Here is a 16,053-nt window from a genome sequence, read left to right on the forward strand (position 1 = left end):
TGCAGAGCGCATTGGTTAATCTTTAAATCCTTGCCTAAACCAAACCACAATAGTGTTTTGTACAAGATGCATTTCAAATTTTGGTTCGATGTCTTGTAACATAGCACAATTCTTCTGTTAATTTTTTTTAGAGAGACCATGTCCGATCCTAATAAGATCATATGGGCCTCCACAGAGGTTTGTATTAACAGATTACTATTTTTTACGAGAAATGGATATTAGCCACTTGCTCAACCTATTACGTCCATACTCTGACTCAAACACAGATTGAAAAACAATATGTGGATTTGCCAAACCCAGGATTCGAACCTGGGACCCACGACGTCATAGGCCGACGCAGGCCGCTCGGCCACCATTTGTACAATTAATTTATGTAGTGTTCAAAATAAAAAGTATATGTCGTAATCATATGCAAAGCAAAGCTGTAAATAATGTATACAGTTGAGCGCTATATTTCAACACGTTCGGTTAAATCTTGTAGTATCAGCCCAATATATATTATATTTTATTAGTATTTTATTGTAATAGTTAAATATAATTTTCAGATGAAGAAGGTGCTTCCGGTACATGGGGCTCTGAGCAGCAAATAGCACTGGATAAACGTCGGCAAGAAGTGGCTTTAGGCCCCCTCCCACCCAGCACCTCTCCAACTGACACCGAGGTTATAATCACAACCAATATTACACAGTCTTGTACACTACTTGATAAGTCAGCGGATATCTCTGATCTTTCTAACACTGTGATCGAAGAACTGTCTAAAACCAAAATTCCTCAAAAGCAAGAAACCGTAGTCAATGTCGCCACAGAAAATAAACGTTTTATTCCCATAGACGATTACGATGAGCTATTTAATATGTCAACTGATTCGATACCTGGATCTTTTTCATTCAGTGATTTTAATGATCTGCATATAAATGAGTCAATTGAGTCACTCGGGATGGGCGCTAATATTAAACCTATACAACTTGACAATATTAACAGTATGATATGTGAAGTGACTAATTCTGAATCTGAGGCAATCCATCAGAAAGAATTGCCTGAAGATCATTTGTCTGCATTTGAAAGAAGGCAAATGGAAATTTGTGAAGCGATCCTCAAGCGAGTCACTGAAAATAATGCTTGTCACCCACCTGATGATTCTATTATTGTTGATTCTTCCAGTACAGTTGAATCTTCTAGCAAACCTGTTGATCATTCTAATACAGCTTTAATTCCTCCCGGCACAGTTGAAGGTCCTAGCATAGTTAATGATCCTTCTACCATGGCGATTGATCTTCCTGGCACAATTGAAGCTCCTACCATGGGGGTTGAGCCTTCTACTACAATAATTATTGATCAATCCAGCACAGCTAAAGCTCCTGGCATAGTTGTTGAGTCTACTGCTATGGTTATTGACCTTCCTGGCACAGTTGAAGATCCTTCCGTAGTTATTGATCCTTCTACCTTGATAATTGATATTTCTACAGTTGAAGCTCCCACCACAGTGGTTGAGCCTTCTACTACAGTTATTGATCTTTCTGGCACAGTTGAAACTCGTACAGTGGTTGAGCCTTCTACCATGGTTATTGATCTTTCTGACACAGTTGAAGCTCCTACCACAGTGGTTGAGCCTTCTACCACAGTTATTGATCTTTCTGGCACAGTTAAAACCCATAGCACAGGGGTTGAGTCTTCTACCACGGTTATTGATCTTTCTGACACAGTTGAAGCCCCTACCACAGTGGTTGAGCCTTTTACCACGGTAATAGATCTTTGCGGCACAATTGAAACTCCTGCCACAGTTGTTGAGTCTTCTACCATAGTCAGTGATCTTTCTAATGCAACTGTTGATCACTCTAGCACAATTGATCCAAATCATAATACTGATTCTAGCACAGTTGACAAAGATCATAAAACTGATGTAGACAATAATAATACTCAACTCAGTGCTAATAAATTGGAAATTATTTTCGATGTTTCACAGGAGTTGAATACTGAAGATGAATCCCAAAAAGTGCCATCTATACCCCTCGAGACAAATGAATTATCTTCTAATATTACAGCTTCTAAAGAATTGGTTGTTACAGAAACCAGTGAATCGAAAAGTGTTCAAAATATAATTTCTGATAGTTCTGTCCAAACCTCTCAAGTTGTCGAATTAGTTGAATGTCAATTAATTGCATCTCCACCTGTTGCTGTCACAGAACCTACAACTAAAGTTATTAATGATACTCTATTGCTTGAAACAGTCGAAGTAAAATCATCTGATTCTTATATTGAAAGTCTTAATGACATACCTTTTGCTGATGTTTCTCCTAGTGACGAAAGTTCTAGTGATGAAAGTTCTAGTAATGAAATTTTATCAGCTGTTATTACGGAATCAGCTACTGTCACTGATGATCTCGTATCTGTGCAACCAGTTGCTATTAATGAAGATGTTGTTCCATCCACCGTTACTGTGGAACCAGCTAATGTTAATGTCTTTGTGACTAATTCAATTAAAGAAAATCTCGGTGTACCAGAGAAACGACAATCGGAAATATTTGTTGATATGTTTAATGAAATTGATGATGGCAATACCAGTTTACCTATCGATGAGTCATTCGATAATTTAATTAAAGACGATCTTGATTCTGATTTTGAGAAGCTATTGAGCGAGTTTAATGAGCCGGAATCGAAAAATTCTGCTACTATTGATATTAAAGCACCCATTGACGTTCCGGATACAGTTATAGAAGAATTGGAAATAAGTAACACAATTGTTGTAGAAGATTTGAAGACAAATGAAACGATTGTGGTAGAAGATTTAAAATCAGATGACTCTTTAATTGTAGAGAATTTACAAACAACTGATTCAACAGGGACCGACGATGAAAATGAAAATATTGAAACGGACATAGGTTTTTCACTCGATGCTTTAGACAAGATGTATAATAAGCTCACGTATGATCACAACCGACAAAATATGCAATCCCAAATTCAGTCTCCAAAAGTATCATCAAAAGATACGTCAGAAATAAAGAATATTATGAAGTATTTTCCGCCCGACAGATCTCTCATTAATAAAACTGGGAAAGTATCAACAGACGTAAAAGGTTTGCCACCAAAAAAAGAACTGAATAGAACATTGTCCAAACAAGCTTCGGTTGAGAAATATTTTCCTGTCACCCAAAAGTTTGTTCCTCTCAAAGATAATAAAGACGTAGGAAAACCCCCGCATTGCGGTAACAGAAAGTTTTCTTTGCCCAATTCTACCAATGAAACGCCAGGAAACAGACGTGCCTCGTTTGCTAAAACTTCTCAAAAGTCGTTTGAAAGTCAGGTGGCTCCAGTTTATGGTTTGAGCTCCACAATTAGCAGAACAGCGTTGCCCGAAAAGTATTTCCCTGACGTGAAATCTTCTTCTAAAGAATCTCTTGTAAGATCACCTCAACTGATGAGGAAAGCGACAGCTATGAGTACTAAAACTAAATCTAGTGTATCACCGGCTAAATTCTTTTCACCTGAATCTAAAATGGTCACCACACCTCCTCAAACTAAAAAGATTAATGTAAAAAATGATTTTACCAAACCGAATAACGGTGATAATCCTGTTTCTGCAACTACAAATAATAATAATAATAATGATAATAATAATAAAGAAATCAAATCAATAAAATCTAATACAAGTGATTTTAAATCCATTTCAAAAAGTGTTGAGCGGGAGATTGCATTAAAAGAGGAAGATGAAGCAATATCAAAAAGAGCTCTGATTGAGGTTATCCGTACGCCTGATGTTGATGGTGATAAATCGAAAAATACCGTAAAAACATTGACTTGTATTCCCATTGAGAAAGAGGCTGTGGGTATTGAGGGTCCTGTGGATGTGAAGAATTCTGATTCACCAAAACCAGTTCGCCCGTCCAGAACAAAGAAACATCTGATACCAGAAGAAACCATCTGTAAGCCCGCCAGGTCTAAAAAAAATGCCTCCCCGTCTGCAGTTTCAAGGGAAGAATTTTTCGATGCGTTATCTGACAGTAGCCATCACACTAAGAACAGTCCAACTACAGTTGAAACTGTTAAGTGCGATAGTCTGACCATTGAACCCAATGCGGCACCTTTGGAGAACCAAAATATCCATTCGTCTAGAGGTGACGTGTCCAGTACTTCTTCCTCAGGGCAGAATAAAAATTCAAAAAGTAAAAATAGCGAGTGTGTAATATCATAAATAATATAAATCTATATTTTTAGTTTAGATTAAGTTGGATGTTTGTGCTTCAAAAAACTTTGAAATGGTGAAAAAAGGATTTTCAATTCAACTAGCAACGGACATGTAAGGTAATCAATTTTTTTGCCAGGCATTGTTAGAGTGATTTTCTAACCGAATGCAGCGTGTGCTAATGAACATAAAACATGTCCGTTGTTAATATTTTAGTTTGTTGTGTATTAACATCATGTGTTCATTACATCATATCAATCGTTCATCTAAACTTCCCCAAGAGGCTTATTATAATAACACTTGTTAATCTTTCATTCGAAGCAAGAATACGTAGATATTGAAATAATATGAAATTGAATTATATTGCAATCACCATCCATAAATGGTTTTAAGTAGATGTATTCTGTGTAAATAAATGACTAATGCTTTTTTATTTGAATATTAAATTGTGTTGTGTGTGAATTGAAATTTTTATGAGACAAGCATTTTTACTCAATAACTAAGATAAATAATTGAAAATTCTTTGCTTTACTTTACATACTTACTGAATGTTTAATGTAGCTCTTGTAAAATATTTTGTGTATACATACGTACAATATTATTTATGTTTTTATGTTCTTTTATTGATTTGATTGTTATTCGTGTTTTAGGTTGCTTCGGAATCCAGCTCGAAAAATTCAGAAGCGGCCAATTCTGCTACAGAAGTGTCGACTGATAGCGAATTCGCTCACGATGACCCTACTCCGACCTGTGAAGTGCCAGTGATTCTGTGCAATGACAGGAAAATCAAACAAAATGAAAGAAACTGGGAGACAGCTATAGAGAAGAAAAAAGCGGCCAAAAATGAAAATCTCAAAACAAACGTGAATAATTTTGCCAAAGTTCAAGTGACGTCTAGAATAATAGCTAATGGAAATCTGGAAAAGAAAAATAAACCTGAAGAGCAGCATATAAAGTTAGAATTAAAGTCGCCGGTGACTCCCATCAAAGTGCCCCTCGCTATACCTCGACCGGGAGATTATCTTTTAAGTAGAACACAAAGTACAAGTGGAATTGCGACTAAACGTGCGTTGGAATTGAAAAAGAAATATTTATTAGGTTCACAAGCTACGATTGGTTTGCAGAAATCAGATTCTGCCTCTGAATTAGATTCAAAATTCAGAGCGTTTCATAGTAATATTTCTGAATGTCAGAAATTGTTGAACCCAGCGCCAGATATAAGCCCGTCCATGCAGGCTTTCCTTGACAACTCTTCGCGGAGAAATGCTGGAGGGCTGTTATCGCCAACCAACATGAATAAATTACCAGCTATTGCCGTGGAATCCATCCCAACCATATCTCCTACATCGCCATCTTATTTGTATTCAAACATGACCAGTTACCCATTCATTAAGTCAAACAATAACGAGATGATAACTTCGGATAAGTCTAAAAAGACGATTGAAATCAGCGTTGGTAATCCTCCAGTGTCGATTCCAGATGTTGTTCAAGCTTCAATGAATTCGAATACAATATTAAAGAAAGAAGATTTTCCAGTAAATGTTACTGTTATTTTAAAAAGGAATACAAAAGAGCCAGCAAAAGAAGTTGAAGAGAATATTCCGGTAAAACCTTTGCACAGCCCAATCTTTGAAACATCAATTGTGGTACCGAAAATTCCATGGAAGAACATAAAAAAGAATGATTATCCGTCAGGTACAGACATTGATTCAGACTCATTGCATAGTTTTGGTTCATCTAGTGATGATGTATCGGGTAAACATAATACACAGAGCAATATTTCTGTTCCTCGTGTTGAAATCATGAAACCTTGCGGAGAAATAATGCAATTGGACAGTTTGATGGTCGTGAATGGAGAATATATCGGTCCGCAAGATTCCGATGAAGATGTTACATTATCAAAAGTGAATACGACAAAACAAGTTATCGATAGTAGTTATAAAAAGCCAGAGAAATCAGAGAAGCCACTAAATCTTATCAAGCCAGTTTCGTTCAGTGAAGGAAAGAATAGTCAAACACAGGCCTTTTCAAGCTCCGATTCTGGTAACGACATAACGGCGTTCTTTACCGATAATGAGCCATTGGACTGGGCGGTGGAAGGTTCAACTACCGATGTAGGCTTGAATAAGCCACACGGTCGAACTACTCACTCCCAGAATCATGATACTGCTTGGAAAGCATTCGCCTTAGATAATTTCGATCAAAGCGAACATGTCTGCGGCAAACATGCAGATAAAGAGGTCAAGAAAATATCCAACATCTTAGATTGTGATCATTCAGATATAGATTTTATGGATACGGGCTCTGAAGAAAGTTTAATTGAGAATCAGGATAATGTTAATATTAGGGAATCTATCAATACTGGTTTTATTGAGTTTGTCGATGTCTGTGTTAGCAACCAAAGAGATGTTTTACCGAAATCGACTCTGATCGAAGCTGTAAATAGACATTGTGATTCCCCTGTCAATGATAGATCTATTAATTTTATCGAACAGGGTGCATGTATTTTAAATAATGACCAGTTTTCTAGTGAGTATGGAACTAGTCTCTGTGAAAATGAAAATCAATCGACAACTCAAAGTATCGCTTCGCTTGAAGAAAAAGATACTGTTGAATATAAATGTGATCAAGAGGAAGATGGTTTTTTGATTGTCAATGTCCAAAATGATAACGTTGATATAAAAACCATCGAAGACGCAAATAATTCTTCTTTGTGTGATACGGAACTCAACTCTGCTGACGACAATAATTCTTCAAATCATAATTCAATTTCTACTATCACAAATGAGTTTTTATCTCATAACAATTCAAATTCAACCAATAGTGTCTTTGAATCGACAGTACCAACTTGCGAAAACAAAGACACTCCTAAAAAAATATGCAATTCCCCTTCCACCACCAGAAAACTGGAAGAGATATCTAAGGAAAAGAATAAGCAAAAAGATTTGATACATCAATTAGTCATGGATAAAATGTCAAAAATATCTGAAAAACGGACCGATAGAAGATCACGCAGTCCAATTATTGTTCCACAATTAAATCTTGTAAGTAATAAAGTTGAGAGTGCAGAGAATTTGGACTATCAAAAATCACCACCCAAGACTCCCAAGATTGACGAACCGATGAAAAAGTCTAACAAACTCGTCGAAAGTCATAAAAAGGAGTCTCTCAAAATCATTTCACATCCAAAACATTCTATTTCATTGAAAATTAAACCGTTGAATGATTGCGATAATTATACAAAAACAAAACACCCTAATAATTCAGAAACATTCTCTCTGCCCGATATCCATCAGTCTGTAATGGAAGAAAACAAAATAGATAAGTTAAGAAAATTAGAAGACTGTAAAGCCCCCAAGAAACGTATACTTTCGGAAGATAGCTCATTAGATTATTCTCATTTCGGTCAACCGGGGGGCATAGTTCCTGGATTTAGGAAACTATCACTCAACGATTTCTCTGGAAAGCTCGTCCAGCATGTTGAGTCTCTACGCAACAGTTCGCCTAGTCATGACACCAGTTACCAATCTTTAAATCCGTCTAGCAGTCTGTGTACATCGGATCCAAATTTCCTCACTTCCGAGAATGTTAGCAAAAAAAATAAAGGCAGGGATACCGAACGAAGGAAAAGTATCATCAAAACTGTTTCGGATTTCTTCAGCAGACGAAGAGATACTACAGGTCACACTAATCCAACGGGCTTGGAGGAAAAGAAGAATAAATCACCTCCAGGGCAGAAATTTAAGAACAAATCAAATGTGAGTTTACTTATCATTTATGTGTTATTTTTCATTACATATTTATTTTTTTGTACAACCTAATTTTGATGCTAATATAATATTTTATTTACAGTCATGCTATAATTTGGACCGATCCGAATCACTAGTAAGGAAATTATTATTGTTATGCATGTGTGTGTTCATGTTTGTATTTAATATCTTGGTATTATTTTTTGGTGTTCAAATGTCCAAAGTCCTCAGTGGGTCTGTAGAAGTGAATATTGTTATACAAAAAATGACACTTTTAAAATAATTTTATGAATTCGATAGGTTGTTAACGTTACTTAGACCGGTATTGGACTATCAAATATCTTTGACAAAGATGTCATATTTTGTGAGATGTCGTCATAGACGTCCTGTACTGTGGAACGGAATACAACACAACGTTTATAGAAGTCGTATATTGAATTAAAACAATATGTTCCCTGCTACTTGTGCCACGGTGCGAACATTTTTTCATTAGATAGTGTCGTATCTTAAGACTTAACTCATTTCTATATATCTAAATCGAAAATTTAAAAAATAAAATTTAGCTAAATTGTGTCCGCGAATGTGTTAAGAAGCACAGAATATTTTATAAAATCAAGTAAGCTAACTTCCACTGATCAAGTAAAATGTTGTTTTTCTATGTAAATTTTTTTCAATATACCGGATTTTGAAAATTTCATCTGACAACAGTGCAAAATACTCTTTACAATAGACTTATCTTTTAGATAATTTAGAAATCAACTTTAAACTTTTAAACCGTTTGTCATTGTGGGTTAGTGTCACAAGAAAAGCTTTATCTGGCATCTAGTAAAGAATAACTACATACAAAGTTATCGGATTTTGGAAATAGCACATTGTTTAAGTGAGTTACGGTAAGCATGCGGCAAAAATTTCTTATACATTTTAATGAATACAAACTGAACGCAAGCAACAACTTTCAACTAAAAAATCTACCTTCTACGATATGACCAACGGAAAGAATTATTATAGATTGCAAAATATTTATGTTATGGCTATCTAATGAATTTTTTACTATCCGCTTAGTGCTTCAAAATAACAATTATTCACACTACTGTTGCTACAATGTCAAAAAGAGATTCGTAATTAGTGTTTAAATTTGAATATGTTATAACCATATACAGTACACTCTCAGTTATCCGCTACCCAAAAACCAGACAAGTGTCCAATTAGTGAAAACAGCGGATTATAGTGCATACATACAAAATAATATGGTAAAAATTAAAACAGGAACATATTTCGTAAAAATAGTTTTTATTTAGAAATTTGTAATGGTTTTCTTTATAATCAAAAGCAAGTAGTATTTATTAAATTATACATATTAAATAAGCTAAGTTTATTCCTACATGTATTAAGCCATGGGCGGCCAACCAATATTGTACATTTTAGCAATGTCAGTAAATGAAGCACCGCTACCTGTCTTTCGTAAAATTTCCAATTTTTGTTTTAAAGTTAATGTGTCATGTTTACGCTTTCGAGAAGACTCCATTTTGTTAACTTATTCAAACAAAGAAACACATGCGTCAGTTGCTAGAATATACAGCGGACTAACTGAAAGAAAACGATAATATTATTGACACCGGTTAAATTTAATGGTCAACGGAACTGGGCTAAACGGCGGACAGCTCATAAGAGTCGTAAGTCATAATATTGGCACGCGGCGGACTACTGAATTTGACATACGCTTACGGGCAGATTATAGAGCTTGATTTTGTGCTTTCAACCAGTAAAAATAAAGGCGGATTATAGTAGTTGTCGGATAAGCGAGCGGCGGATTACTGAGAGTGTAAATTTTGTACGTATGGCAATCTAGCTACAGTAGTGCAAATTATTCTGATTTTATGTTTCATCATTGATCTTGGTAAAGTAAATGATTAATGTAAATATTAATGTGAAATTCGGTTGCAGACAGTCAGTGCAGGAGTATTTTTTTTGTTCATTTACTCATTAATTCAATGTGGATTTTGGCCATCTCATGAAGAGGTATCTTAATAGATAAATTTTTAATTACGTAATAATATTACTGTTTATAATACTGAATACTTCTACAATTTGCGTACGAATTTCATATTGGTTCCTGTAGTCTGTAAAATTTGTGCAAGTGTGAAGATTTGGCTGCATGAGAAATATAATTATTGTAATCGATCAATATTTTCTGTAACTGTGCCGTCTTATGGAGACTGGTCATTTTTCGTAAATTGTAGATTTAGCTATGACCGATCTACCTACTCGACTGTTAGTTTCAAAACAAAATCAGAATCGTGAAATATTTTGATGAATTATGTGAAGATGTGTTAGTTTTTTCATAGATTTACAATTGTGTAAGTTTTGTTTTAGTGAATTTGGTGTCTGACATGTTGGTTAATTTCAAAAAATTATTAATTTTTATGTTACATATACTAATTTTTTATACTTGATTTTGAAGGATGCTGAGTTGCAAAAGATTTCCCACTTCGACATTGGCACTGAAGTGCCGCCACCAATTCCACCACTTCCCATGAATTACTGCAGCGTTCAAAGTACATCAGGTATGGAATTCTGAGTTGGTTAAAAAAATCAGAATTTTTGATTGGCTTAATTAATTTTAGTGGTATGTGAGGCTATTATTATTATTCAAAGCAAAGTCTATGGGACAATCGGGAAAATTTCTCAATGGGAGGAAAATATACAATGCTGAGAAATATGGTCTGTAGGAAGATTCTAATTCAGTTCAATCAACCCAATTGGGAGATTGCGTTGGTTTGGTCATGTGCGCCGTATGAATATTAATGAACCGACAAAGTAATAAAGAATAATACCCCGTTTACACGTGCATGGATTTAAAGTTGACAGTAAAAACATGTATGGGTAAATATGTATTATTCTGAAGTTGGCACGATTGCATGCATGAATCAAACGAGATTCAAATCTTCTGATTTTCTTGTGCAAGTAAGATTATTTTCGATCTTGCGCCTGCGCAGTAGAACGATAATGGCGAAACTGCGGTAAAAAAACGAACTACTAATTTTAGGTTAACCTATTGTCACTACCAGCTGTCAAAATTAGTATCACAAAATGACAACATCGCGTCAGTCAGCACTTTTACGTGTAAACAGTTATTGTCATGATTATTTAATATACGCACTATTGTCTCCAATAAATCCATGGATTGTGTACAAGCGCTATAATATCGAGAAATCTGGGATGTAGTACAATAAATATTCGCTGATTATTCTATAACCAACATGTCATGGTGTTGTATGTAGTGTAATGAATGGTTCCGCTGATCACCACCAAGACGTCTGCAGCCATCGTACAGATGGAGCGGAGCTATTAATGACTGTTATTTGCTTAGGGTACCAAATTGGAAAGCAGCTAATGTGGATCGGGACAGGCGGACAGTAGACGATGAAAACCAGAATTCACCTCAGTGTCAACCAATTTTTCAGATAATTAGTGACTTTTGGATGTTATTATGTGACACCGTTTCAGTGAATTTTGTAATATTTTCAGGTTATCATGATGGAAGTATAAATTTGCAACAGAGTTCACCATTGTGTGTACCTGTAACTAAGAAGATTACTGCTAAAAAAAGGTAATTCTAAAAATTATTATACCACATCAAAATTTTTGCATTGTACTAATGTTGTGTGACATAATATAGTCAGCTGCTTTTAGAGAAATAATAAGTGTTATCAATTAAAGGATGTCAATAAGAAAGATGTTAATAATGTAACTGATAATGAGGTTACTAAGGCTAATTATTAAATCAGCTTCAAGTCATTTCGTAATTTCGCAACTTAATTTGTAGCAAGCTTCACGCTTATGCTGAGATTTGTTAATGCGACAATTGCTTGCATTATCTAAAAGATTTTCTTTTATAAATTGAACCATCTTTAGTTAGATTTACAATCGCATAAAATCTGAAGTCAACACAGAGATTATTAACTTTTCTATAGATATTAATATAATATATAATCCATATGGCGATAGAAAAAAAATAATTATGTAAAACATTAATTTGTCCAAGAAGAAAAAGACAGAAAACGAAATTACAAAAACAAGTACATATATTTGGCCTAAATATCTCTGAAACTTCTCCGGAGAAGGCATACATGTTATATGACTCCACGAATCTCTTCACACTCGCTGTGGGGACTCTTTCAAGGCCCACTTATGCATCATATAAGAACACCTGGAATGCCCATACAGGATTCTGATAGATATCAAATAAGCGTTGTAATACAAATAATTCGATGGGCTTCATTAGATAAACTATTTATAAGCCATTTTGTGTTTTCAGGTGTAATTCACTAAATGAAATCCAAAATAAAATCAACGAAACCGAGAAGTGTCTTGAAAAAATTGAAGACATGCGCGCCCAGGCATGGAACAAACTGCACTCGAAGACAGGCGGCGAAGAGAGAGTACTCCTGCAGGATTGCCTCAGCCTGAATAAGTATTATGAAAATTTAGTCAAGCAAAGGAATTGCCAAACGACTCGCGCTCACGAACTCCTGCTCGAAGAAAGGCAACAGCAACTGCGGCTCAAACTAAGAGATGTCTTAAATGGAGGAAAAGGTCAGATATGATTATTTTATACTATCCTACTAGCTTCTCAAATTTATTTGAGTCACAACTCACTCACTTTTTACAATGACAATATTTTATTATATACAAGTTATTAGCTAAATATAGCTGAAATAGCTACTAGCTAAATATTTTCATATTTTCCTTAGCATAGCATATTTTCCGTTTGTTCCTTTATAACAAACTACTAGACCAATATTGATGAAACTTGTACAAGTTGTAGACGACATTATTTTTTTGACCAATTCAAACACATTCGCGGACACATGTTAGTGATATTATGACATATTAAAGTTTTCATTTTTTAAATTATCAATTTAGATATGTAGAAATGAGTTAAGTCTAAAGATACGACACTATCCAATGGAAATATGTTCACACCGTGACACAAGTAGCAGGGAACATATTGTTTTAATCCAAAATACGACTTTTGTAAACGTCGTGCTGTATTCCGTTTCACAGTACAGGATGTCAATTCACGTCCTATCATATCACATCTCACAAAATACGACGTTTATAGATGTCATATCTGCGAATGTGTTATTAACAGTTACAAAATCCATCAAATTGTAAAAAAACACTTATTTTAACTTGATCAATTAATTTTGACTACCTAATATAAATCTTGATTAATAATTTAAAAAATAACTAAACCCACAGATTAGTGGGTTATTTACTTTAGTGTTCACTGAATTACTAATGCCTTGATTACACGTAACGAGTACAGTGGCGAGACAGTGCTCTCGGCCGAGTGCTCGGTTGGCATAAACATATTACCGAGCGTTCGGCCTAGTAGGATGGCGAGACAGTCACTCGGACCCTTTTATATTTACTAGACCGAGTGCCCAACACCCTACCGGCACTGACTCGCTAGCCCGCTAGGCATATTTAAACACACTCTCGATGGGTACTTGCCACTCGTATCTTTGTATCATTGGAGTAATAGTTTTTAACAATTTATTAAAACGTTCTACATCCATTCTCAGAAGCGCTTTAAATTCATCAGGGTCTTCTAACTCCAATTCACTAAAAAGAGTGTATGTCTGGCCTCCTTAAAATCCATTGTCTTGTCCAAAGACGTTTATCTTCTTCGCGCAATAATTCATTCAATTATTCTATTAGGAGTGGTATGAGCAGCTGAGTATACTTTTTAATGTACGTTTTACGATCCATGTTTCGGTACACAAAACTAGCCTGCTTTTTGATCAAAAGTGAACTGACTCGACACAAAAGTCGAAAAGAGAAAAATACGTATGTATAAACACGCTCTCGGCCTAGTGATATTTTGTGTCTCGCCACTGTACTCGTTACGTGTAATCAAGGCATAACTATGAATTTCGAACCAAAGGTACAATTTTGTCTGTTAACCATTTTTTATTGTTTAAAGTTAGTAAAAAAAATTGAAATTCATATGTTTGGATGAATTTTTATAGTCTGATTTTTTAAATTTAATTTCAGACACAAATCACACTCAAGAGAATGCCATCATAAACGAAATGATGGCCATTGTTGCTGAGAGACAAAACTTATCCTCGTCTAGGAGACTTAATGACTGATACAATTTAGATGTCATAATAAAAACAGAAGGTATGTTATACATAATTTAGATTTCTGGATCCCTTGTTTATATTTTAGTTTGTTGGATATCTAGAGAACACATTATGAATTAATTGTCCTTGTGTTCAGGTTCCAGAATTTGAAATAAAATGCAATTAATCTGTGTTTTTCTAATTTCAGATTTATGAAGAATTTTAGACAGCCCCATATGATGAGAATTTGAATCCAAAGATATTTGAAAGACGCTGCTTCTTTTCATACGTAGAAAACTAACGCAAGCTGAGGGATCGACAATGGGTCATTCGCAAAAGAATTATCAAGTGCATTTAAATTTTATTTTGGACTTCTGTAAGTGTTTTGGAGTATTCATAAATCTGGCCAAATGACATAATGCCTCAATGAATTAATTGCTTTTCAAAAATCATTATTGTGGCTTGTTTTCCAAGCCATCTTTAATGAAAATTTAATCAGGTTTAGATTTTATATCGAGTTCATGATTATTGCACATATTATTATGTTTTAAATTACAAATTGTGATAATATATATATATACTGAGTAGTGAGAAATATATATATCTCTGAATTATAATATGTATATAATAAATATTATAACATTCAATAGGCACTATTTGTAACATCCATGTAATTATGATATAGTTAAAATTTGTTTCTGGACACTTAATAATACAGTCGAACTTGGTTATTACGAGGAAGATGGTACCGACTGAATTTGCTTGTTATAAGCATTACTCGTTATATCGTTATATAAGATTTTTCACGCCACGTTCTATTTAAGCATAGAACATAAAAAATCTGAAAAACATCGTAAAAATCACCGAAACAAGCATGGCATTCATAAATGCAAAAGAAGTTGTTTATTGTAATGAAGTGCTGAGCCGCCAGCGCTGGTAGGTACCTACTAACTTCACAAAGCTTGAATTTTTTACATCCAATTTCAACCATATGCGTGGATACTTTTTCAATGTTGTCGGCGAAAACACCAATTAGGTACTTAGACACTTACCTAGTGTCATAAATGTAATCCGATCCTGGCGGCATTTGTCTAGTTAACTGCCCGGTCGGATTTTATTGCTTAGGGTCGAAAATGTTGTTTTTAAACGATCGACACATTAACCCGATCGGCGCTTTAAGTTTCCATACAAAAGATGTGCTGTCCGCGGTAGGTTTTTCGAAATGTTATTCTTCGCTGTATTATAATAAATACGGCAGTTAAAAATTGTGGCTACAACTGTAGATACATAAGGATCCAAGTGCCACACTAAAACACATAATGGAGTGTTGAATTTCACTGTGTTTACTTTAACAAAACTACCATATTGCTTTGTTCGGATAAACTCTGTAGCCATTTTCTATGACAAAGCACTCGACTTCAAAACAAGTGCGCCGATGAAGACAATTAATCACTGACTAATTTTATTTTACTCTTGTTAAAAACACTTAAAAATGCCATAAAAATTATTGAAAATAATAGCTTTTATTGGTGACTTATGAATTATTGTTAATTAGTGTAAGTTTTATTGATGACAAATCCATTAAAATTGGATGGTAGTCACCAGTTTTATTTCGTGGCATAGATTGTGTCAGCATTTTACATGTTTTATGGGCCATTCTAATTTAAGCGTAAAGGTGAGTCCACACTGGTTGAAAATATTATAATAATTTTTTTGATTTTTTTTTTTTTAGTGAAACTTGGATTTTGTAGATTACTTTTCAGTTTTATTGAGCATTGTATTATGTTAGTGATTGTCATTTTATGTTTTGTAAAAAAAACCATATTTATTTTTTGAATTGCGTAAATTTTTCCAAGTGCTATAAAAACTTTTTTTTGGGTAAGGTTTAAAAAATTTATAAGCATTAAATTGTACGCGAAGATAATATGTAATATAGTTGAAAAGTCAATATTCCATGATTTATATTTTATATTATATTTTATACCTACCC

General features: G+C 34.5%; 1 protein-coding gene across 4 annotated transcripts in view; it reads left to right on the forward strand.

Annotated features, from left to right (window-relative positions):
• The window catches only part of Mical (Molecule interacting with CasL), a 193,047-nt gene extending 178,540 nt beyond the window's left edge, over positions 1–14,507 (forward strand). For 2 of the 4 annotated variants that reach the window (XM_085940893.1, XM_085940906.1), the window contains 8 exons: positions 546–661; positions 4,831–7,938; positions 8,033–8,065; positions 10,391–10,493; positions 11,458–11,539; positions 12,248–12,525; positions 13,993–14,121; positions 14,272–14,507. In XM_085940893.1, coding sequence (XP_085797019.1) covers positions 546–661; positions 4,831–7,938; positions 8,033–8,065; positions 10,391–10,493; positions 11,458–11,539; positions 12,248–12,525; positions 13,993–14,090 — 3,818 coding nt within the window. In that variant the 3' untranslated portion in view covers positions 14,091–14,121; positions 14,272–14,507. Of the gene's footprint in view, positions 1–545; positions 4,300–4,830; positions 7,939–8,032; positions 8,066–10,390; positions 10,494–11,457; positions 11,540–12,247; positions 12,526–13,992; positions 14,122–14,271 lie in introns of those variants that run through there. The other 2 variants (XM_085940898.1, XR_015069494.1) reach the window with 2 other exon arrangements.
• The last annotated feature ends 1,546 nt before the right edge of the window (positions 14,508–16,053 follow it).

The sequence above is a fragment of the Rhyacophila brunnea genome, unplaced genomic scaffold (genome assembly GCF_057557595.1).
Source record: "Rhyacophila brunnea isolate RB1 unplaced genomic scaffold, BYU_Rbru_1.0 scaffold_1, whole genome shotgun sequence".
NCBI lineage: Eukaryota > Metazoa > Arthropoda > Insecta > Trichoptera > Rhyacophilidae > Rhyacophila > Rhyacophila brunnea.